Source organism: Marmota monax, unplaced genomic scaffold (genome assembly GCF_021218885.2).
Source record: "Marmota monax isolate L192 unplaced genomic scaffold, Marmota_monax_Labrador192_F-V1.1 WCK01_AAM20220418_F8-fsc00018, whole genome shotgun sequence".
Classification (NCBI taxonomy): Eukaryota; Metazoa; Chordata; class Mammalia; order Rodentia; family Sciuridae; genus Marmota; species Marmota monax.
Window position 1 is genome coordinate 8581967 of NW_026692201.1, and position 24158 is coordinate 8606124.

Here is a 24158-nt window from a genome sequence, read left to right on the forward strand (position 1 = left end):
CCATCCACAATCTCCACAGGGTGAGTTTTTGTTTGGAGTTTAGTTTTTCATCCAATAGCTTTCTTCACTTTCATGTTTTAGTAGAAGCCAAAGCACAGCACTGAGTGTCTGGGGTCTCTAAGTGTCCAAGCAGCCATGTCAGTGGCTCTCCAAGTTGTAGCCTTTCAGCTTAACTTCTGACCAGAACAGCAGAGTGCAGTTCAAAACTGGTGTTTGGATCTGGAAGCAAACATGGTAGTCATGCTGGCATTTTAGAAGGCATGTTAGATATGAGCTTCTCCATATACTTGTCTTCTTAATATTATTTTTTGACTTTTGAAGGACCTAAATTTCCCATAAAGTACACAAAGCAATTTAAAAAGACATTAAATTTATTTACTTGAGAATTTGAGACATTTCATACATTAAGTGTATTGAACTCATAGAACTTTTAAATGAAAATATATTAAGTGTTAAAGGAGATTACTTAGAGTAATTTTTGTCTTTTTGCTTTCAATATGATGCCTTTCGAAGACCCAAAAGTGTTAATTTTAGTGCAGTGAATGTTAGTTCTTCCTTTTATGAGTGAATGTGTTTCTTCCTTGAGATGATGATAATGATGAAAATCATGGAGGGGTTGATGTGGTAAAGATGGTGTTGGAGTTATTTTGGCACTTGTTTTCTCTCTTTTTTCTTTTAAACACAGGCATGACAGGTTTTGAAAATTGAAGTAATCAGAAACTAAAAAGGCATGTTAGAGATTTTCATAAATGTGTGTTATTCTGATACCCACAGAATACCAGCCCAGTTAATGCTACCTGATGCATGTACTCACCACTAAACGAATTGCCTGTTCTTTAAAGATTTAACTTTGTATGTTTTTTGTTTGTGTGTGTATATGTGTGTTTGTGTTTCATATATATATATTTCATATGTTTACAATACAATTATATATATGTTTTAGAGTACACATGTACACATAAACATGATTTGCCAGTTACATAGAATCACATATCTTTCCAAGATTGGAGTTTTTCTGTTTATTGTTCATGGTATTTGGGGTAGAGTTGTTTTAAAATGTAATGTACTTGATTAATTGTATAATTTGTGGATAATATGGACATTTCTGATCCTGTAGTTTAATCCTATTTCTTCCACAAAATACTTTTTTTTTTCATATTTAGAATTTTTGGTCCACCTGTACTGGATAAACCTCTAGGGTATGATGTAGTAGATCACTCTTATTTACTTACCTGTTGTTACCAATCAATATATATATATATCACTCAGTTTTCCAATTTTCTAGGAACATCCATCATGTGAAACATTCATGTGTTGTCATGGTTTCTTTCAGTATCTTTTTTCATACCATATGGTTCTGTTTTGTTACTGCTACAATATCATATTGTTTAACAAATACTGAATATTTCTCCATTGGTATGGGGCTATGTTTATATATCTCAATATGTATTTTTATACTTTTTATCTCATGTATACTATTTTAATAACTTTAAATAAATTTATCACACAACTTCTTTAAAAAAAAGAAGAAGAAGAAAGAAATGCTTTTAATCTCTGAGGTTGTAAAGATACTCTCCTGTAGGACTGGGGTTGTGGCTCAGTGATAGAACACTCACCTAGCATGTGTGAGGCCCTGGATTCAATCCTCAGTACCATATTAAAAATAAATAAATAAAGTAAAGGTATTGTGTTCATTATAACTAAATAAAAGTATTAAAAATAAAATACAATAAAATTTTAAAAGATACTCTCTTGTAATAACTTGGTAAAATTTCATTTTCAGATTTAGAGTTTTCATCATTATATCTTTCTGTATGGATCATCAGGTATTCTACACCAGTTTTTCAACAATTCATTCATTCCCTATCAATATACAGAATTATTAGTCACATATTAAGTTTCCATGTTTTTATGGGTCTGTTTGGGATACTATTATTTTTTACTGCTGCTTTTTGTGTTTGTTTTGTTTTTTTCCCGAAGCCAGATCACACAGTCTTACTTACTGTAGTAAAGTAATTATCCTTGACATCTGAAAGGGAAAGTTCTCCCCACCAATTATTCTAGTAGCACTCGTTGACTTTTCTTTTACATTTAAACTTCTCCATTTCATTTTAGAATCAACTTACGCACTTTTTGGTTGGGGAGAGGTAGGCACAGGATTGATTTTTAGATCAGTTTGGGAAATGGTTGATATCGTTACCTTGATACAGATATGACATGTGAATATGTCATGTACTTCCATGAATGCTATGTACTTTTGTTTTTCTTTTAATCTTCTCAGTGAAATTTTAAATTTTCCTCTACAAAGATTTCTGTATGTTATTAGATTTATTGCTAAATGCTTTCTGTTGGTTCATAGTTCATATCCTTTTACAATTATGTTTTCAAATTATTTGTTACTCTTACAGAAAAATGCAGGTGATTTTGTAACCTGATTTTGCTATATCATGAGTCTAGCTACTTTGCTAGATTCTCTCATTAATTATAATATTTTTTTCTAGAATTCTCTCATTAAATATAATATTTTTTCTAGAGAGTCCCTATTGTTTTCTTTGTAGACTATGTGACCTGTGAATAATGATAATTTTGTTTCATCCTTTGTAGTCCTTAGGCCTTTAATTTCTTTTTTTGCTGTGTTATCCTTTCTGGGACCTCAAAGAAAATGTGAGCATCCAGTCTTGATTGATTTAAAGGAAAGGCTTCTAACATTTCATTATTATGTCTGGTGTTTGCTGTAGGGATTAGGTAGATACTCTCTACCTGGTTAAAGAAGTTTTTAAAGGGTCATTTTATTCCTTCAGTCATTCACCACTCAGTGGTATGTAGTATAAAGGACAGAACTGTTTCCCAGCTAAACAAACATTGTTTAAATATTAAAACTATGAAATTTAAATGCGTACATAATATTTTTTCTTATGTACAAAGAATTAATATTGGCATATTAACTGGCTCCAACTCCTAAAGTTCAATTGAATTAGATATTATATCATCCTATAATAAATGTAGAAGAAATGAAATAAGAAACAAGTCAACAGTTTCTCTGAAGTTCAGTATAAAAGAAAAATGCCATTCCTTTTGTCATTGGGAAATGTCAGACTTGCATATTCACTTTGGATAATTCATCCATTTAGGTAACTTGTACACAACTTAAATTCAAAGGAGAGTAATACTGCTATATGTGTAAGTGCCCTACACATAATTTCACTTAATGAAACTCTACAAATAAGTTTAATTTCTGACTTTTATATTTGACTTAGGCCAAATTTATTTTCATTTCCTATTTTCCATTTCCTTTAGTTCATTCCTTCTGTTTCAGTTAATTAGTGTATCATATATTGGGAATTTTTCTTAAGGTGACTATTTTAAGTATCTTATATTTTTAAGCAATAACAATTTACAAAAAAAACTGTGATAGCATTTATAGTTTCAAAGGAATTTCATATTTATTTTGAACTTCATAAATTCACGTAAGGCCAAGATTTCTGGATTTACTCAATCTTACAGATGAGGAAGTGAGGTGTAGCTACTTAATGACAGTGCCAGAAGCAGAAGCCCAGATTTTTAGCACTAATGCTAGGGTGCTTTATCACTCTCTTATTAAAACAATTTATTAAACTAAGGTTTTAAAAAGTACCTTTTCAAATTACTGATTCTCACTAGATTACTTAAACAGTACGTTTAAGTAATCTTATCCCTCAAGGCATTGTGGAAAGGAACCAGGCTTTGACAAGACAGAAGTTGTAAGTTTTTTCTGTGTGAGTGTGGTGGCCCTGTGCAGGCAGCTCCTTTAACAGTGTGGGCACAGTTCAGGGAGTCTGGGGATGGCACCTGCCTCCCTCCTTTGCTGTATGGTCCCTGCAAATTCATTCTTTTCTTCCACTCTCCGTTGTGTACTTTTCTCTATTGCTTTATTTCCGGGCAGTGTTCTCAAAGTTCCAAAACCACAATGTCATTGAGAAGTTCTGTGAATTTTTCCTAAGTTATGCAAATGTGTTCATAAAAAGTTACTTGAATGCTCCTGAGGATGATCCATGAAATAATTATTCTTTTGGTTTTTGTTGATTTAGTATTTCTTTTGATATTGGATTAATCTTTATTTTTTTCAGCTAATTTTTATTACTTACTGTAGCACTGGAAAAATGGCAGTGACACAATTTCTCTTATTGAATTTTTGCATGCAGCAGGCATTCATCAATATCAACTATACAAGGTATAATTGTTTGTGATTCCCTAGACAAAGCCATATAACTTGCTCCATAAGAACTTATTAGTTTCTAGATTGAAAACTGTGACAAAAACCCTATCTTTTGAGGAGTTCATCATGTCTACATTTAAAAATCAAGTTACTTTTTTAAACACTAAACTAGTTTAAAATGTCATTATAGTATAAATGACATCAAAACACTATTCAAAATGTTTGAATAAGACATAATAAATTATTAACATCTATAAAACCCAGGGATGAGTCTATGTATGGTTTTTAATTACAGTTTCACACTAATATTTTGGTAGTATATCCCTCCCTTCCAACAGTCAAACTCTCCAATATGTCATTATTATTTCTTCTTCTTCCTCTCTCCTTCCCCTCCCCCTCCCCCTCCCCCTCCCCTCTCCTCCCCCTCCCCCTCCCCTCCCCCTCCTCCTGAATGCATTAGGGTTGATACTTTGTAATATTTACTTTAGGATTTTTTAAAGTAAATGAAGTATTACAGCCATAGCTAGGGTTGTACCTAATTAACTGCCATCCCTTTTCCTCCCTCCTCACTTCCTACCCTCTCTGATAACCATTATCCTGATATCCTTATGCATGGCTTTTATTCTTCTATTTGACATATGTATCTACTAAAATATATAATTACGCTTTGTGTATTTTTCAATGTACATAAATGTCCCTTTGAGCCTATACTACTGTGTTCTCCATCACAAATATTGTTTAGTAATTATACAAGCAGATCTATTCATTTTTCTAATGATAGAAAATAGATTATTTCTTTTTCTATTATGAATACAAACTATATTACATGAATAATCTTATAAGTGATGTTTTTATCCCTTGTGTATTTTTCTAGGGTGAATATTTTTAAAAGAAATTGGTGGTCATATATACCAGTATACAGAATTTTTAACTTTACCAGTCATTTCCAAATTGTTTTCCATATCTTTGCCAACATGCTTCGTAAAGTGACTTTTCACCTTTATTATAATCTGATACATGTGAAAAATTATCTTTTAAAATTATTCCTTTTTAAATTTTTTTTTAGTTGTTGATGGACATTTATTTATTCATTTTTATGTGGTGCTGAGGATCGAACCCAGTGCCTCACACATGCCAGACAGGTGCTCTTCCACTGAGCCACAACCCCAGCCCTTAAAGTTATTCTTTCAAAAATCTCTATTCACATTTCTTTATTCTTTCTCTTTAAACTTATTTTTTACTTGATTACCATTGCCATTGTATACTTTATTCTTTATTTATTTTAGTATTATATATAATATTTGGTTTTATTTTGACAAAATAATACTTGTAAGGAATTTGATTTCAATTCCTACTTTCCTTATCACCTCCCTCCTGCTTTTTTTCCCCCTCTACTCTACTGGTCTTCCTTTCACTCCTTTATTTATTTTTGATTTGTGCTTTCTACGTATACATAAAGGTAAAACTCCCTGTGGTACATTTATGTATGCATATAACATGATTTTGTTATATTCATTTCATATATCCTTCCCTTTCCTATCCATCCTTTCTCCCTCTCATTCTCTATCTTCTACCCCACTGATCATCCCTGTATAATTATATCTGATCCATCCCCCACCATTGCCTTCTTTCCCTTATTTGGCTCTAGATTCCACATAATGAGAGAAAGAATTTGACCCTTGATTTTTCTGAGTCTGGCTTATTTCACTTAGCATGATATTCTCGGTTTCCATCCATTTAAGTTTATTTTTAATTGATACATAAAAACATAAAAATTATACATATTGATGGACCATGTGAGATGTTTTGATACATTTGTACATTGTGTAATGTTTAAATCAGGGTAAACATGTCTGTCTCCTCAAATATTTATCATTTCTTTATGGTGAAAACATCCAAAATCTTTTCTTCTAGCTTGTTGAAATACATAGTACTATTACTGTTCCCAGCCTTTGGCAACTACCATCCTATTCACAATTTCAGTGAGGTCAGCATTTTTAGATTCCACATATAAGTGTGATTTTGGTACCTGGCTTAGTTCACTTAACATAGTGACCTCCAGTTCTATTCACATTGCCACAGATGACAGGATTTCATCCTTTTTAATGACCAAGTGGTATTTCATTGTGTAAATGTAGCACATTGTCTTTATCCATTCACCAGTTGATGGACACTTAGGTCGTTTCCACTTTTTGGCTATTGTGAATAATGTAGCAATGCATATGAGAGTGCAAATGTCCCTTCAACATACTGAGTTTGTTTCCTTTGGATGCTTACCCAGTGTTCTTTCAGATAAGTAAGCAATTGCTTGTGGGACTCTTGAACAATGCTGCTGATTACATTTTCCTTTCCCTGATTATTAATATGCTTTTTGGTCTTTTGTGTTTCTTTCTCATCAAATATTCTATTCTTATCCTTTGCCCATTGTTCCGTTGGTTTGGTTTTAGTGTCATTAATAGGTAGGAGTTACTTTTATATTCAGGATATTATTAGCTTGTTGTATGCCTTTTTATTTTTTGTTTGGTGATTTCTTTTGACAATGATTTCCCTTTATGATTTACGTGTTTTCCAGTCAAAGAATTCACTGTAACTATATCAGATTTTATAATTTCTATTGATGCTGTTGTACATTTGTGTTACTTCCAGTTTGAGGCAATTATGTGAAGTACTGGTGTGAACAATCATTTACTTATCTTTTGTTAAGCATCATTACATTTCTCTTTAATGTGTATCTGAGGACAGAATTGTATTATTTTTCTATTTTATTCAATAAATCATTCTCTATTTTGATGTTATTAATCTAATCTTCTATGTTTTCTTCTAAAAGTTTTAAGTTTTACTTTTCACATTTAGTTCCTTCATCCATTAAGATTTGACTTGGGGGACTTTGTGTGAGAGTTACTTGCTCCTTTTCCATTTGGATACCCAGTTGTCCCACCATTGTTTATTGAATATTGCATCTTTTTTGGCTGACTTGTAATCCCACCACTGATGACATGCACCAGAGTGGTATCTATAGATTTGGTTAGTGGGCTTTCTGTGACTGCTCTGTCCGCATTTTTCTAAAGTTGTATCACAATTTTTATTTCCTATAGCTTAATAATAAAGTCTCCCTCCCAGTTGTACTTCTTCAAAATTGTATTGACTTTTCCTTGATTTTTTTCTCTATCAAATAAATTTCAGAATTAGCTTCTGGAATTATATTGCTTTTTAGATTAATTTGTGAGAATGACATCATTTCCATTCAAAACTAACCTTTATTGAAATTTAACATGCACAGATTGTAGGTATCCAGCTTGGTCAGTTTTTACAAAGTTACTCAAGTGTCCAACATCCAAATCCAGAAATAGAACAGTAGAGTAGAAATGGTGCCCCTTCTGGTCGGGGGAGTTCCTTTGAGTACCTCCTTGCTCCCTTAAGGTATTGTTGTCCTAATTTATTTTACCATATTTTAGTTTTGTCTGTTTTTGAGCTTTGTAAAAATAGAAACATACAATATATACTGTGTATATTTTGATCCAACATTAAAAAAATATTTTTAGTTATAGATGGATACAATAACTTGATTTTATTTATTTTTTTATGTGGTGCTGGGGATCAAACCCAGTACCTCACATGTGCTGGCAAGTTCTCTATCAATGAGCCACAGCCCCAACCTGCCCCAACATTGTTTTTGTGTGAGTCATTCACAGATTTTCCATGTAGTTTATTTCCATTGTCATATAGAATTCTTTGTATGAATATATCACAGTTTATCTGTTTCACTGTTGATAAACATTGGAATTATTTGCAATTTGAGGCTATTTTGAAAAGTAATGCTGTGAACAATCTTTCACTTACCTTTTGTTATTTATCATTTACATTTCTGTTTAAGATGTGCTTAGGAGCACAATTCTTTAGCTATATCTGTTTTAAGTTTTAGTAGATACTGCTAAGGTTTTTGTTTTTTTTCTTCTCTAAGGTTTTTCAAAATGACATACAATTTATTTCCCCAACATCTTTGCCAAAACTATTACATTGACAATTTTTGTTTTTAAACTTTAGCTGTACACATGGAGTTGTGGTATCTTTTTATGATTGGATTTGTACTTTCACTTTCCTAATGATTATTGAAGTTGGACACTTTTGCATATTACTAGCGACCATTTGTATATCTTCTTTTGTCATTTTCTTTTCAGTTTTTTCTTTTGATTTATATATAATATTTGCACATATATATATCATATATGTATGATTCAAGTACTTGGAAAATACATAATGTAATGGTACCTTCTGTTCTTTAGATTTTCAGTCTATTAAATGGTACCATTTATAAACATAACTTCCTTATTTAACATACTCCAATTTTTCAGTCTTCTCCTTTATAGTCCTGTTTAAGAAAATCTGTTTAAGAAGTTGTTGCTTACATCAGAATCATATGTTATTGTTTTGATAGCCCTAATATTTGTTTCTGTATTTCAAACCTATCATCTATCTGGAATTGATTTTTGTTTACTAAGTAAGATAGAGAATCAAGAGTTCATATTTTTCAGTATAGACAGTCTTTGACCCAACCCAAGTCATCAAAAAGACCGTCCTTTGTCAGAGCAGCATTGTCATCTTTGTTATAATCAAGGAATGATATACATGCCAATCTATTTCTAGATTCTGTTCTCTTCCACTGCTATAGCATTAATTATTTTAGCATTATAAATTAGTATAGCATTACTAATTGTATAGCATTACAATATTGAGCCTTCCAATTCATGAACACAGTATCCTACTTCATTTAATTAGATATTCTTTTATTTCCTTCCATAATAGTTTTATAGCTTTCTGTTAACGATCTTATTCATCTGTTAGGTTTATTCCTAGATATTTGACTTATTTTGATACTTTGGTAAACTGTTTGATTAAAATATATTTATTTTTAATTACTTAGTGCTAAAATGTAGAGGTTAAAGATGACTTTTGAATACTGAACTTGTATCTAATTTGATTTCACTAAATTCATTTATCAGTTCTAATCATTTTTGTAAATTTCCTTTTGGGAATACAACCATATGAATAATAATAGTTTCATTATTATCTTTCCAATTCTTGTACCTTTTGTATCTTTATCTTATTCTTTTCACTAGTAAATGTTGAACTTTAATGCTTTCTCTGTATCATTAAAGATCATCAGATAATTTCCTTATTCTGTTAGTGCAGCAAATTCTATTGATTGGCTTTTGAATATTAAACTAATCAACCAACCTTGTATTTCTTAGAAGCTCTATACCTGGTATTTGCTTATTAAAATTTTATTAAGGGATTTTGCTTTTTATATTTATAGGTAAAATTAGTCTTAAATTTTTCTTTCTTGTAAAGTTCCTGTCAGGCTTTGGTATCTATATTATATTGATTGGCCTTATGAAATGATTTGGGAAGAATTTCCTCTTGTTCTATTATCTAGAATTTTTTTTGTAATATTAGTGCTATTTCTTAAATGTTTTCAAGAACTTAGTGGGGATGTTAGCTGGTTTAGAGATTTTTTGGTGAAAGGGCTTCAATTACAGGTTTAATTTTTTAAATACAGTATTATTAGATTCTCCCTTTTGGTATCATTTTGCCATTTTTAAAAAATAAATATTAGCTTTATTTAAAAATTTAAAAGTACTTAGTTATACCAGATATGTGGTGTTTATTCATAGGTTTATTATTTTTTAAATCTCTGCAGAATTCATTTTATTTTTTATCATTAGTTTCACCATTCTCATACCAAACTTCCTTCCCTTTTCTTACTATTCTAGGCTCTTTCTGATTCACTCAAGTTCCATTAGTGGAGATTCATTATGCCACATGTCGATACAAGAGAAGAAATTACACAGGAAGAACAGCATCCCTAGTACAGTTTGACATCAGGGAAAATGCGAATGTGTGGCTTATTAGCTTTAGGGATGAATTGCCCCCTCCCCCAAAGTGCTGAGATGTAATATCTTCCAGTGCCTTGTGGCCTGTTCTGTGATGCCTTACAGTCTCTGATGCACTTATTAGCTGATTGAATCTTTCTATAGTTTCCAGTTAACTTCTAAGGGAGTGTTTAATTGGCCTATTCTGAGAAGAGCTTTTATTCTAGACTCATTAACCAGTCAAAAGTTGGACTAGGTACGTGTGGGTTCACATAGCATAGAGTATGGGTGCCCTGGGATAACTTCTCTGCAGAGGGCTGCAGTTGGACAAACTCCCTTAGCAGAGTCTATACATGGTATGTGCTATAATCGATTAATACAAGGAAGGTAGAAAATTAGGTCATCTAAGAGCTGTAGTTCATCTGCCTCTGCCATATATTTTGGTAAAATGCCAATGAATAATTAAGTACTGACAAAACTCACATCTAGAATTGATGTTGTAAATTTCTTCTAATAGTCTTCTACCTATGACTGAAAAATCTATGTACTACTAACCCAAAATATGGTCTTGGGCAATTGGATATGTAATACCTATAGTTTTTTCTTTCTTTTAGTTTATTTATTGGTTCTATTTAGTTATACATGATAGGAGAATTCATTTTGACATAATTATATAAGCACAGAATAGATTTTATTCTAGTTATAATGTAACAGAGGCCACAGCCAGCATCTCATTGGAGGGTTTGTTTTTCTGCCGAGGAGGATGTAAGCCACCTGAAAACTTAAAGACTAAAATAATTAATGAAGAACAAAACACAAAGAGTCAGAAATGTATTTAGAAAAGTGAAGCTCTTGATACATCCAGTCCACACAATAGCTGGAACCAGACAAAGGAAAGATGGCTCCTGTGGTTTATTTAAGGGGTACATCAAAGACAGGGGTAAGGTTTCAAGGGTAGAGTCTTGCTTCCTGATGTCTTGCAGTCAGCAGGTTGATTGGCATCTTGGCAGGTTACACCCATCTCAGGTGCTGTGTGGGTCATGGCAGAGCGGAATAGAAATTCACAATGTCTCTGGGCAGTTGACTAGAGAAAATGTCCACTGGTCATTCCCAGACACCAGGTGTTTCGATCCCACTAGGCTTCCATGTGTGGTGACCTACACACAACCCATGGACGGCTTGTGACACTAATGCTTATAGTTTTAAGATGGACAGATGGAAACTGACAGATTTTAAATAAAAGCAATATGAAGAACACTCAGATAGGCAGATTAAAGAATGTCTGATGAGTTCAGCTTTCTCTTTATTTCCTTTTTTAATACCTTGAAACAGCTATGTGTACTAAGAATTCACTTTTCTGCAATAGCGTTGTTCAGGCTGGTATTTATTGTGATATGTATTGCTGATTGGATGTTATTGTTTCCCAAAAGTTCCTGCATTGGAACCATTGACCCCAGAGTGGTGATATAAGAAGCAGTGGAAGCTTTAAGAGATGGGGCTGAGCAGCAGGGGGTACAGCTCAGTGGTGGAGCACTTATTTAATATATATAAGCCCTGGGTTCAACCTCCAGCACCAAAAATAAGAAGTGAGGCCAAATGTTAGGTAATTAGGCCAGTGAGGCTGTTGCTCTCAGAATAGGTTAATACTGGTCTCATGGAATGAGTTAACTCACACAAGAATGATCTGTTAGTTATAAAAAGAGATTTGGCCCCTACCAGTCTCTGGCTTCCTGTCTTGTGATAAGATCCCTCTGGCTTTTGCTCTCACCATGGTGATCCTGTCCACTATGAGGCCCTCACCAGACCTGAGAAGAAGTCAATGCCATGCTCTTTGAGGTTCCAGAACTGTGAACTAAATTAACCTCTTTCCTTTACAGATTACCCAGCTAAGACATTTTGTTATAACAATGGCAAATGGGTTATACAGTAACATATTTAAATGTCACAAAGGAATGTTTTACCCAATGAATTCCCATTTATGGGATAAATTATGGACATTACATAAAAATCCTTCTGGTATTATAAGTGAAATTCCTTTTTGATTTCAGGAGGACTCAGAAAGAGTAATGATAATCACTGGACCAAATATGGGTGGAAAGAGCTCCTACATAAAACAAGTCGCATTGATTACTATCATGGCTCAGATTGGCTCCTATGTTCCTGCAGAGGAGGCAACAATTGGGATTGTGGATGGCATTTTTACAAGGTAAAAATACTAGTTTTATTAAATATACCTCTAAAAATAAATCAAACTCACATGAATTTTCTTTTTATGTGTGTTTTCAAAATAATCGGAGCTGAGTAGCTTAAATCATTTAATCATGTATCTTAATACCAGAAGAGACATAGCAGGCCATTTTGCCCAGTGTTTTTTTTTTTTTTTTTTTTTCAGTTATTTTAATTTTTAAATTTTTGTTATGGTATTAGAGTTACAAATTTAATAGAGAAAGAAGGGAAAATGAAAAGGAGAAAAATCATCTCAGGCAATATTTCTTCCCAAAGGTGGTTAGGAAGAAATAGAGTTATTAAGCAGAATATAAGTGTTTGTTAATACTTGGGGTAGGATCATGTCTGCATTGGCTGAAATCTGGAAAATGTATTGAGGAAGAACTAAATGGATCAGAGTGTCTTAATCAGTAGCCCAGTGAAGTAGTCTGGGTGAGATAATTGGTAGTTTGGACTAAGTTTGTGTGGCTAATTTAAGTGGAAAGGAGTCACATTTGAAAGATATTCAGGAAATAAATCAATAGGACTCTGATAGATGGGGCTGTGGTGGCTGACAATGTTAGAGGTGACAGTGGTTTGTGCATCTGGCTGGAGAATCCTGGCATGTACTGGTAGAGGATCTTAGTCTCTTTTCTGCTGCTAAAACAGAATACTACAGAGTGGATAATTTATAAAGAAAAATAAATTTATTTCTTACAGTTGTGGAGCTGGGATGTCTTGGGGCAGGGGATAAGGCATCACTTGGTGAGAGAGTATAGGGGAATTTTATCTTATGTCTATCTTCCTCTTCTTGCATAGCTACCAATTCCATCAAAAAGGGGAACATTCTCATGAGCTCATCTAACCATATTTCTTCCAAAAGGCCTCCTCCATATATATATATATATTAGAATTACTTGCAGACATTCAAGGAGAGCTGCTGTGTGTGCAGCTAGATAGAGTTCAGAGGGAAAAGTCAAAGGTAACAATATATTTGTTGCCATCCCTCTTCATGTTAAATGATGATAGAAGTTCTGAGTGTACATGAGATCATTTTGGCAGAGAGGATAATGGAGAATGATGTTTCAAGACTGACTCTTAGAACTGCTGAGATTTCATAGCTACATTAGAAGAGAAGCTTGAAAAACCACAGAGGAGTAGTAGCCAGAGAGATAGGAGAAAACCAAGGACATTACAGTGATGGTGTCGGGGGCAGGGGAAAGAGTGCTTTAAGGAGGAAGAAGATGGGGCTAGAGATGTGGCTCAATGGTGACCATTTGTTTGCCTAGCATGTGCCAGGCCCTGGGTTCAATTCCCAGTATTGTAAAAAAAAAAGGAGAAGGAGGAAGAGGAGGAAGAGGAAGAGACAGCGGCGGTGGCCAGCAGCACTGAAAGGTTAGGTAAGGTGAAATCTAAAAGAAAAGCCACATTTGGTCTTAGCTAAGTAGATGAGTTTACAAGGATACGTAAACCTTTTCTTTTTAAAATGTGATCACACTAAGCATTACTATTGTGTAACTTGCTTTTGTTTTTTAATATGTGGGGCCCATATTTCCCTATCAGTTTATGTAGATTAGTCTCCTGCTTTTTAAGGGCTTCAGTGTCTCTACAGTACAGACATTCTTTGATCTCCTTAATCTGTTGAGGGCTGCTTTCTAGTATACAGGGCATGTTCCCTGTCCATTCCTCTTTCCCCTACTATCCACTTGTTATCATTGGGAAGGAATCTGCGTGAATCGTATTACATATGGCCCTAGGATTTTACTAGGATATAGTTTAATATTATCCCCTTATAGTTTTCATTTATTATTAAATAATTCAGACATCTAACATTCCCCTCTGTATCTATGACCCTTCTAAAGGAATAAAGCATTACTGATACAATTAAATCCCTAATCCTCCCTAATCCCATTGCCCTGTACCCCATTCAGAATAACTAACCGTTTGTCCTTGACTTTGGTATCATCCCATGAATTTCTCTATATTTTTACCACAAAAGTATGTTTTTGAAATAATGCATTTGGTGTGTGTTTATGTGTTCTGTATCACACTATTCTTCTTCAAATGGTTTCCTCCCCTCAGTGTTATATTTATGAAATTCATCTTTATGGGTATATATACTTCTAGTTCATTAATTTTTTCCTAATTATTATATTCCATTGTATGCATACACCACAGTTTGCCCTATTCCTTGACTATTATTCACCATGATTACAATTTCTTACAAATATAAACAATACTGGCACTTGTCTTGTATGTGTCTCCTAGGGCACATAAGTGGGTTTTTCTGAATCTAGGTTATATCCAGAAGCAGAATTGCTGGATTGTAAGGAACATGCATCTTTCATGTTCTCCAAGGAGGCCATACCAGTTTAGAATCAGCAGTGTGTAAAAGTTTGTCCTCATGCTTAAAATTAAATTAGAATAAGAAAATACCCTTTGATGATGTTTCTATAGATTCTCCAGATTGCTCATAAGGACATTTTTGTTTCTATTATTTACTGTCCTTTACATGAAGTGCCATCTGGTAGATTCTTGTTGTTGTTGTTGTTAATGCTCGGGTATTTTTTTCTCTCCATGTGCATACTGTGCCTATTTACAAAAAAGATTTGAAGTAATTTATTGGCGTTCCTTGACAAACTGCCAGGCTTCCTGTTATTAGCCAATGGTTTCTTCCTCTTTAATTCCTTTTTGTCTCATCTGCCAAGACAGAAAGAGCTAAATTCAAGGCTCAGGTGTGGAAACAAATTTGGTTTTGTTTCCCCTTCTTTTTACAAAGGACTATTTCTCTAGTGTGATTCTTAGAATATATGCTTGTTAAAAATGGTCCTTTCTAAACTTGAACCCATCTTTTTAATTGGAATCTTTAAGGCAATACCCAAGAACATTTTAAAATATCATGCTAAAATTTCTATCTCAAATTTGAGAACCTACTTGTTTGTGTTGTAATATTAATTTCATGTTCCTTATAATTCTTCCATTAGAAATATGTTGCTATTCTAAATCACTTGCTATTCAAAAATCCTGTTTATAGTCAATGGAAAAATATTAAAATCTAGCAGAATGAGATATTCACATAAGAGTAGGCTCCAAAGTATCATTAAATTATTTTTATTTGTTTTATTAACTGGACATTTAGAATACTAGATTTAAATTTTGTAGGTTCCATAATTATTCATTTAATGCCTACTGTGTGCCATGTAATATACTATAAGAAATAGTGGATAGATGAAAAGGTGTATATAGAGAAAAGGTTAAGGATCTTCTTTCTGAATATTGTCACATCATGAGCTTTTTCCTGAATAAGATTTTTAAAATTTTTTTCTTTTAATATTTTTTTTAGTTGTCAATAGACCTCTATTTTATTTATTTATATGTGGTGCTGAGAATCCAGTCCTCACACATGCTAGGCAAGTGCTCTACCACTGAGTCACGACCTCAGCCTGAATAAGATTTTTTTTTTTTTGAGGTAGCATTTTGGCAAACATACATTTGGCTCTAAGTGATACATTTATATTGGTGTATGGTGATATATGCACTCGTGAGTGAAATATTTCTAGGTGCATATTTCTGAAGATCATTAACATCTTTTGAGTGCATAACTGAGATAAGACCTGTCGTTTCCTATCCTGATGAATGCAAACTTAAGCCTCATGCAACATTTTTAGACTCAGTAATCAAGTTTTAGAAAGGCAATGAATTATTAGGTTTGGGTAGAAAGTCACGTGAAAACTCAAAACATTGGTTCTGTTAGCAACAATTATTTTTATTTTATGCTAACTAAATGTTGGAAGCAAGGGACATTTGCATTAACTGGCCGGTAGTCAACAGTTTTCATGCTGTGCTCCCCAAATAAATTTCTTCTTTTGGCTGCCAGCTTCAGGGACTGTAGTGTACTTAGAATGGCACTAGGATATTTATCTTGAAATAGAATCGAAAGGTAATATAGTCACTCAAGTGCTTAAATTAAATTATTTTAAATGTTTGCTTTTGACTGTGTGGAGAATAACTAATTTGTTCAATTTAGTTTAATTCAGCAAATATTTATTGAGCACCTATTATGAAGTATTTGTACTGTATTCAAAATATACTCTTTGAAGACAGAAAGAAATCGACTTGAATCAGTGCAAATCAGAAGAAACTGGTAATAAATATTCCCATTCAAAACCACATGACAATTGACATTTTACTAAATGAGTAAGTTGTTATAATTTTATTGGCATCAGAAATGTCGTCTTATGAATGCCTGTGGTTTATTTAGTTCCTGTAGCTATGTGTAGTAAACATGAGATATCTCTTGTCATGTTTTCGAGGAGATGTAGTTGTATATATTGTCTATTATGTGATCAAAGTCACCTGAAAATTTGGTTTTTTGTTTTAAATTCAGATCCCAGGCAAAACCTCTGAATAGAGACCCCCTCACTCCCCACATAACTGTTAGAGTGGGTATGATGAAGAGGGGACTCTGTGAATTCCATTATTTTTGAAATTTTTACGTTTTGGGAGCAGTTTTAAGTTCACATCAAAATTAAGAGGAAGGTGTAGAGATTTCACCATGTTCCCGTTCCTGTCCGTGTTAGCCTTCCTCATGATCAGCATCTACTGCCAGTGTAGTTCCTTTGTTACAGTTGATGAAACTACGTTGACATATCATTGTTCCAAGTCCATAGTTTACACAAAGGCTGTACTCCCTCTTAGTGTTGTACATTTGTGGATTTGAGAGTCAACAGAGACACCACCCTAAAATCCTCTGTGTTCTACTTATTCACTCCTCCCTCTCCCCAACTGCTGGTAACCACTAATCCTTTTAAGTTGTGTTCATAGTTTTGCCTTTTCAAAATGTCAGATAATTGGAATTGTACATTGTATAGCCTTTTTGCTACATAGATTTCCTTCACTAGTAATAAACATTTAAGTTCCCACCATATCTTTGGGGCTTGGTAATTCATTTCTTTTCAGTGTTGGATAATAGTCCATTGTCCAGATTACCACAGCATACTTGTCCATTCACCTGCTAAAGGATATCATGGTTGCTTCTAAGTTTTGGCAATTTTGAATAAAGTGTAAACATGTAAACATCCAGGTGTAGGTTTTTATGTGGGCATAAGTTTTTAACTCCTTTTGGTAAATAATGAAGAGCAAGGGTCATAGGATAACTATGTTTAGTTTTGTTAAAAAAACAAACTACCAAACTATTCTCTAAAATGGTTGTACCATTTTGAACTGTCACCAGCAATGAATGAGAGTTCCTTTTTCTCCATAGCCTCATCAGCACTTGGTGTTCTGGACTTCAGCCATTTTACTAAGGGTATAGTAGTATCTTGTTTTGATTTGCATTTCCATGATGACATGATTTGGAACATCTTTTCATATGCTTATTTGCCACTTGTATATTTTCTTTTTTAAGATAAGGAAAGTTTATTTATAATAGAAATATGTAAAGTAATAGTAACAAAATTAAGAGGGCCTGTGGAGGTGTGACACAGTGGTAAAGTACTTGTCTAGCATATGTAAGGTCCTGGGTTTGATCCCTAGTATTACCAAAAAAAACACCTAAAATTAAGAAATTTTGTTTATTTTTTTCTGAAAATATTTTTGTTCTACATTAGGATTTTTATATCATTGTAAATTAACAACTTTAAGTTGTATAAATGTATGGGGTATAAAATGATTTTCTGATTTATGAATACAATGCATAGTCATGAAATCAAGCTAGTTAACATATCCATCACCTCAAATACTTGGTTTTTTTTAGATGAGAGCACTTAAGATTTACTCATTTAACAATTTTGAACTGTGCAGTACTTTATTATTAACTGTATTCACCATGCTGTTCAGTAGAACGAAAAAAATCCATATTTCTCATTTAAGATTCTGTACCCCCCCTTTTTTAAATGATAGTGGGAATGAAACGAGGGCACTTTACCAATGAACTACAACCACAACCCCCCCTCCCCTTTTTGAGATAGGGTCTCCATAAGTTATTTAAAGCCTCACTAAGTGACTGAGGCTAGCTGATCTTTAACTTGAGATCCTCTTCCTATAGCCTCCCAAGACACTGGTATTACAGGTATATGCCACTATACTAGGCAGATTTTGTACTGTGGCCATCCATCTTTCCTTGCCTATTTTAGCCTCTATAACCACCACTCAACACTGTATCTATGAGTTTAATTGTTTTGAATTTCACATGTAACTGAGAGCATATAGTATTCTTACTTTTTTTTTTTGCCTAGCATTATGTTCTTCAATTCTATCTATCTACAGGGTCACAAATAATAGAATTTCCTTCATTCTAAAGGTGAATGATATGCCACATTTTCTTTATCCATTCATCACTGATGGTTAGCTAGCATAACCATTACATGGGCATTAATATGAGTGCTGGCACAGTAGGCATCTCTTTAAAAATGATTTCAAATCCTTTGGGTATATGCCCAGAAGTGGTATTGCTAGATCGTATGGTAATTCTATTTTAGTTTTTTTTTTTTTTTTTAGGAGTCTCCATACAGTCTTCCATAATAGCTGTACTAATTTACATTAACACCAGTGATGTGCAAGGGTTCCCTTTATTTCACATTCTCGCCAACACTTACCTTTCATCTCTTTGATGAAAGCCATTCTGACAGGTGTGAAATGATATCTCTTTATAATTTTAATTTGCATTTCCCTAATGATTCAGTAATGTTGAATTTTTTTTCACATATCCTTTGGCCACTTGTATGTTTTCTTTTGAGAAACATCTGTTCAGATTCTTTGTCCATTTTTTTTTTAGACGTTAATGGATCTTTATTTTATTCATTTTGTTTATATGTGGTGCTGAGGATCCAACCCAGTACCTCACACATGCTAGGCAAGTGCTGTACCACTGAGCCACAACCCCAGTCCATTTGTCTAAATTTTTTAATTGGGTTTTTGTTGTTGTTGTTGTTTGTTTGTTTGTTTGTTTTGTTTTATTTCTATTGAATTGTTTAAGCTCTTTATTTTGGATATTAACCCTTTATGGGATGTACAGCTTGCAGATATTTCTCCTAATCTGTAGGTTGTCTTTGTACACTTCTACTTACATCCTTTGCTGCAGAATCTTTTTACTTGATATAATCTTACTTGTCTATTTTTGCCTTCATTTTTGTGAAGAAAGCTGGTTATTTAACCTGGTATTTTCTGTTTTTCTGCCTTGTCTTAACATAATGATACAATATAATATAAAATGGTCTTAAATGCATCATTTCTGATTTTTTAAAAATAATGTATTTTTCCAGTTAGACAAGTAATACTTGTTCATTGTGCAAATTTTAAAACTATAGAAAAACTCAAAAAAGGAAAAAAATGTAAGTCACTTATAATTCTGCCACCTGAAATTCATGTTGTTTAGGCCTGTGCTCTTCCAGGTATTTTTAAATGCACACATATAGTGGTACGTTGTGCTTTCATTCCCCTTATGGACTAATGTTATGTTTAAGTGCCTCATAGATTTACTATTTCACATTTTCATATCTTTCAAATACTATTTGGTATCTGCGTATCTTTTAGCAAGTGATATTCTTTTGTAAGGCTTTCTCTTATTGAATTTTATTTTATTGGTTTCTCTCTCTTCTTCTCTCCCTTTCCCTCCTTTCCTTTCCTTCCCATTCCTACCCTCCCATCTGCCATCTTTTTAAAAAATTAGAGTACTTTATTATTTAGTAGGGTTTTCTTTACCTTTGTACAATTTACATAATATCCCCAAAGCAAGAAGCTTAGGTATCCATACTAGATAGAATTCTGCATACATTTTAGCAAAGTGAAATAAATGGGAATATCTTCAATTTCAGAAAGAAAAAAAATAAGCTAACATTTTTAAAACCCTCTTATATACAGGTCAGATACTGCTTAGATACTAGAATAATTCAAATTCAAAAATAAATTCAAAAAGAAAATAAAAATAGAGGTTACTAGGGATTGGGAGAGGGGAAAGTAGGAAGTTATTTTTTTAGTGGATGTAGAAATTCTCTCTGAAAAGTTCTAGAAGAAGAGAGTGGTGATGACTGAACAACACTGTGAATGTATTTAATCCCACAGAGCTCTTTATCTAAAGAATATTATAATGGGAATTTTTATGTATGTTTTATCACTATTTGTTAAAAAGTAGTTGATATCAAGGAATCCTATTGCTTTCATTTAATGATTTTAAACTCCAAGTACTTATCATTCCATATGAAAAATCGATTTTGGGGCTGGGGATGTGGCTCAAGCGGTAGCGCGTTTGCCTGGCATGCGTGTGGCCCGGGTTCGATCCTCAGCACCACATACAAAGATGTTGTGTCTGCCGAAAACTAAAAAATAAATATTAAAAAAATTCTCTCTTTCTCTCTCTCTCTCTCTCTCTCTCTCTCTCTCTTAAAAAATAAAATCAATTTGCCTCTGTTGCAGTATTTCTCCCTTATACTAGCATTTCCCTTGCTAAAGGCTCAGAAATAGTGATTTGAAGGGACAAAGCCCCCCCCACCATTTGCTCTGATTGAGAAACACATAGATCATGATCTCATGAAACAATTCCTAATTAAATTTTTATGAAAATATTCTTGATTTTAGAAATTGACTCAAAAAAGTAATAATTTCTTCTCTCCATTTATGTTTTATTAAGCTTTGTTGACCTATATAAGGGTTATAGGCAAGCAGGGAGTAGGGGGATTAGAAAGATTAGTCAGCCGCCACTCCTAAAAATATCAGTGATTTTTTTTTTCTTAATCACATAACTGTAACCTTCTGTCTACTCAGAGCAAACTAACTCTAAGATAAAACCTAGAAAAGGTATTTCTCCATTTTTTACTACATTTGAATGTATACACAAATAATTACATGTATCCTAGAATTCCTTAAATTTCAAACATCTTTTAACATTTAAAAAAATTTCAGAATCATTGTCTAGTAATGTCTTGTGATTTTCAATTTAATATGAAATTATCGAACATCTTTTAAAAATTATTTTAAATTTTGTCCTCCAAAATATTATTTCAGGCATTTTACTGAGACCCATAAAATATAGAAGAATGATAAGAGAGAATGTTATCCAAAGATGTTCACTCAAAGAGAAAATAAGGATAGAACATAAGGTAAATGTAAGGCTTCTATTTTCTGTTATAAGGTATTATTCAGTTTTCCAGTAACCAAACTAGGATAAATAAACTATACAATTATTAAGAGGGAAGTTCACAGAAAATATTTTTATCAATGAACAATTCTCACAGTTGCAATTTACATACTTCCCTATAGCATCAGTGACTGGTTCATGAGCCAGCATTTCTACAGTGTCTGCTAGACATGTTGTCAACTTATCATCAGGTAATTGGGAAAAGTAGAATTGTAATAGAAATTGTGTTGGCTCCTAATGCGGTGACTTTCAAACCATTCTACATGTGATGCAGAGTTTTTATGTAAAAATTTCATTCAAACAAAGGATTTAATCACAGCTAAAAAGATATTTGAAAACCACTGGCCTAATAATAGAATCAGGATCACTGCATAATAAAAATACATCCAAGATCCTCTGAAATCTGGGCTGGCCTTCTTAAGATCAGAAAGCCTGTAATACCGTGAGACATATTGGAGTAACTCAAAACATCCCAGCACAGGAATCGGAAGCTACCATAGATTAGCCCTGTCACCTTGGCAAAGAGACATGACCCTGAAATGTCTTTCATCCCATCTCATTAGTTAAAATGAGAGTATAGCATGATTACTAAGAACTTGGCCAGCACCAAGGGTTTTTTGATTCTCATTTTGCAAGTTCTTTGCCATTGGGCTCTTCCCTTCTGTTAAAGGAGAAGGACCACTGAAGAAAGGAATGACCAAATTCTTTGTAGCTAATGTAGCATAGAAAATAAAAATCAGGGGAAGTGTGGAGCCCTGTGGAGAGCAGTCCCTTTTTGTTGCTTGCATTCTCCTAGATCAGGGAATATTATAGGAAAGTTTAGTGAAAACAAAGGCCTTGGATGAAAGGTGACCGAGGGGCAGTCTGGACTTTGATGCTAGGGTTGTCAGAAGCATCTACAACAACTGGTGGTCAACAGTTTCAGAATCTAAAGAAGGGGCAGGATGGCAAATGGGTGATCTGTTAGTCTTGCCAGTGAGGAAGTCTTTGAAGATGTAAGCAAGGGAGTTTGGATAAGCAGAAGGATAAAAACAAAATAGGTGATAGCATTTTAAAAATCGTACTTTATTCGCATGGGTTGGACTTTATCACTGACAATGTGGGATAAGAAAGTCATTTTTCACATTCAGTAGGTCATTATAAAAAATTAAATTTGGAATCCCTTTTTAACATACTGTTTTTTAACTGAGCAGAAAATGTCAATACTGTCAAGGCTGTGTGCCAGTCTTTAATTACTAAGTTTCACATTATGGTAATAAGTTTTCTACGAAAACATTAAGTTACTTTTTTAATATCCCATTAAAATTGAGAATCTCTCATGTTTCTTAGGATCATGTGTATTGTAATTTTATATTTTTAGACTAAACTCAGCAACAATATACAGGGATGCCGTAATTTTTATGGAAGTATAAGGGGAAATTATAAATTTAAGGTCTTTTGTTTCTTGTAAATTTTCCCACAAATGATCAGTAAGTTCTTTTTTTATTTTAAACTTCAATTTTGGACATTCACTAAATTATTAAGTATTGAGAGATTTGGTATTAAGTAAATTATAGTTTTGAGAACAAATAATTCATGTAATCATGGAATTATTGTTCCATCACCTTGTTGTTATCCGTTGGTTAAGAGCAAGCCACACATACTCATGGGGAGGGAAATCATGCAAGGAGATGACATAGTATGTTTCTATCATTTCTCAATATCAAAAATTCTAATATACCACTGTATTAGTTGCTTTGTTTTTCATCATGATATATATTTTCTCTTACTCTTGAGCATTTGGCTTTTCCAACTTTTCATTAAATAGCCTTATTAAGAACATATTTGTGCATGTATTTTTTTTGCACATCTGGGATAATTTCATAACAATTCCTAGAGTGAAATTTATGGGTTATGAAATATATTAATAGACACTGCTATATTATCTTTTGGAAGATTGTAACAACTCTTAATCTCATAAAAATACCCTTCCATCCCCACACTTGACAACAGTGGGTATTATTCTTTTTAATCTTTGATAATCAACATATGACTTCATTCCTGTTTGAATTTATATGTTTAAACATCTTCACAAGTTTCTTTTGCAAATTGACTGTGTCCTTTTCCTATCTTTCTCTTAAAATATTCACCATTTTGTTTTGCTTTGTGAGACTCTTTATTTTGGGAACATTAACCCTTTGTCAAATATGTTACAATTTTTTTCTCAGTTTATAGCTTACCTTCAACTTAAAAAAAATTCAGTATATAGTTGTAACTTTTTTGTTTAATAGTTATCTTTTTATTTTTTATTCATTCTTTTTAGTTATATATAATATTAGGATTCATTTCAACATAATTATAAAAGCATGGAATATAATTTTCTCTAATTCAGGCCCAGTACTTCCTCTTTTTCTCTGCTCCTCCCTCCCTGTCTTCTCTTCTCTTTGCTCCACTGATCTATTTACTTATAGTTTCTTTTTTTTATTAGTGCCTTGTGGAAATACATAATGGCGAGAGTCACTGTAATACACACACACACACATACACACACACACGTGATATATATGATTGATATATACATAAATGAAAGTTAGGTCAGATTCATTCTACAGTGCTTCCCTTAACTCATTCCTTCTCCCTCCCCCGCAATCCCCTTCCTCTACTCCACTGATCTTTCTTTTATTTTGATGAAAACCCCACTCCTTTGTTTTTTCTTGTTTTGGACTAGCTTCTGCATATCAGAGAAAACATCCAGCCTTTGACTTTCTGGGTCTGC

At 33.2% G+C, this 24158-nt stretch overlaps 1 protein-coding gene across 2 annotated transcripts in view; it reads left to right on the forward strand.

Moving 5' to 3' along the window:
- The window catches only part of Msh3 (mutS homolog 3), a 185245-nt gene that overhangs the window by 139164 nt on the left and 21923 nt on the right, over window positions 1–24158 (forward strand). For both annotated transcript variants that reach the window (XM_046427851.2, XM_058574355.1), the window contains exon 20: window positions 12114–12271. In XM_046427851.2, coding sequence (XP_046283807.2) covers window positions 12114–12271 — 158 coding nt within the window. The remainder of the gene's footprint in view (window positions 1–12113; window positions 12272–24158) is intronic.